Source organism: Eimeria mitis, genomic scaffold, assembly GCF_000499745.2.
Source record: "Eimeria mitis Houghton genomic scaffold, Emh_scaff263, whole genome shotgun sequence".
In the NCBI taxonomy this organism is placed as follows: domain Eukaryota; phylum Apicomplexa; class Conoidasida; order Eucoccidiorida; family Eimeriidae; genus Eimeria; species Eimeria mitis.
Window position 1 is genome coordinate 23741 of NW_013570970.1, and position 254 is coordinate 23994.

Here is a 254-nt window from a genome sequence, read left to right on the forward strand (position 1 = left end):
TAGATTATATATAGTATATATATATATATATATATATATATATATATATCCCTTTCCTTTCTGTTCTCTTTGTATTTCTTTGCTTGCACAGGTAGAAGGCCACAACAGCGGTTGTGCGCAGCGTTTGCTGCGACTGGAGGATTTGGCAGTCGACCCTCTTGAGCCTCCTCGTTTTAAACACAAAAGAGTGCCTGCAGCTCGCTTCTCTCCGCCCCCTCCTGTTCTGCATTCCCCAACAAGTAATGAAATTCAAC

The 254-nt window shown here is 41.7% G+C and overlaps 1 protein-coding gene across 1 annotated transcript in view; it reads left to right on the top strand.

Moving 5' to 3' along the window:
- EMH_0005960 (uncharacterized protein) overlaps window positions 1–254 on the top strand; it is a gene marked incomplete at both ends in the record, with an annotated part of 7241 nt that overhangs the window by 4033 nt on the left and 2954 nt on the right. The window contains one exon of the mRNA XM_013497366.1: window positions 92–239. Within this exon, the coding sequence (XP_013352820.1) occupies window positions 92–239 (148 nt within the window). The remainder of the gene's footprint in view (window positions 1–91; window positions 240–254) is intronic.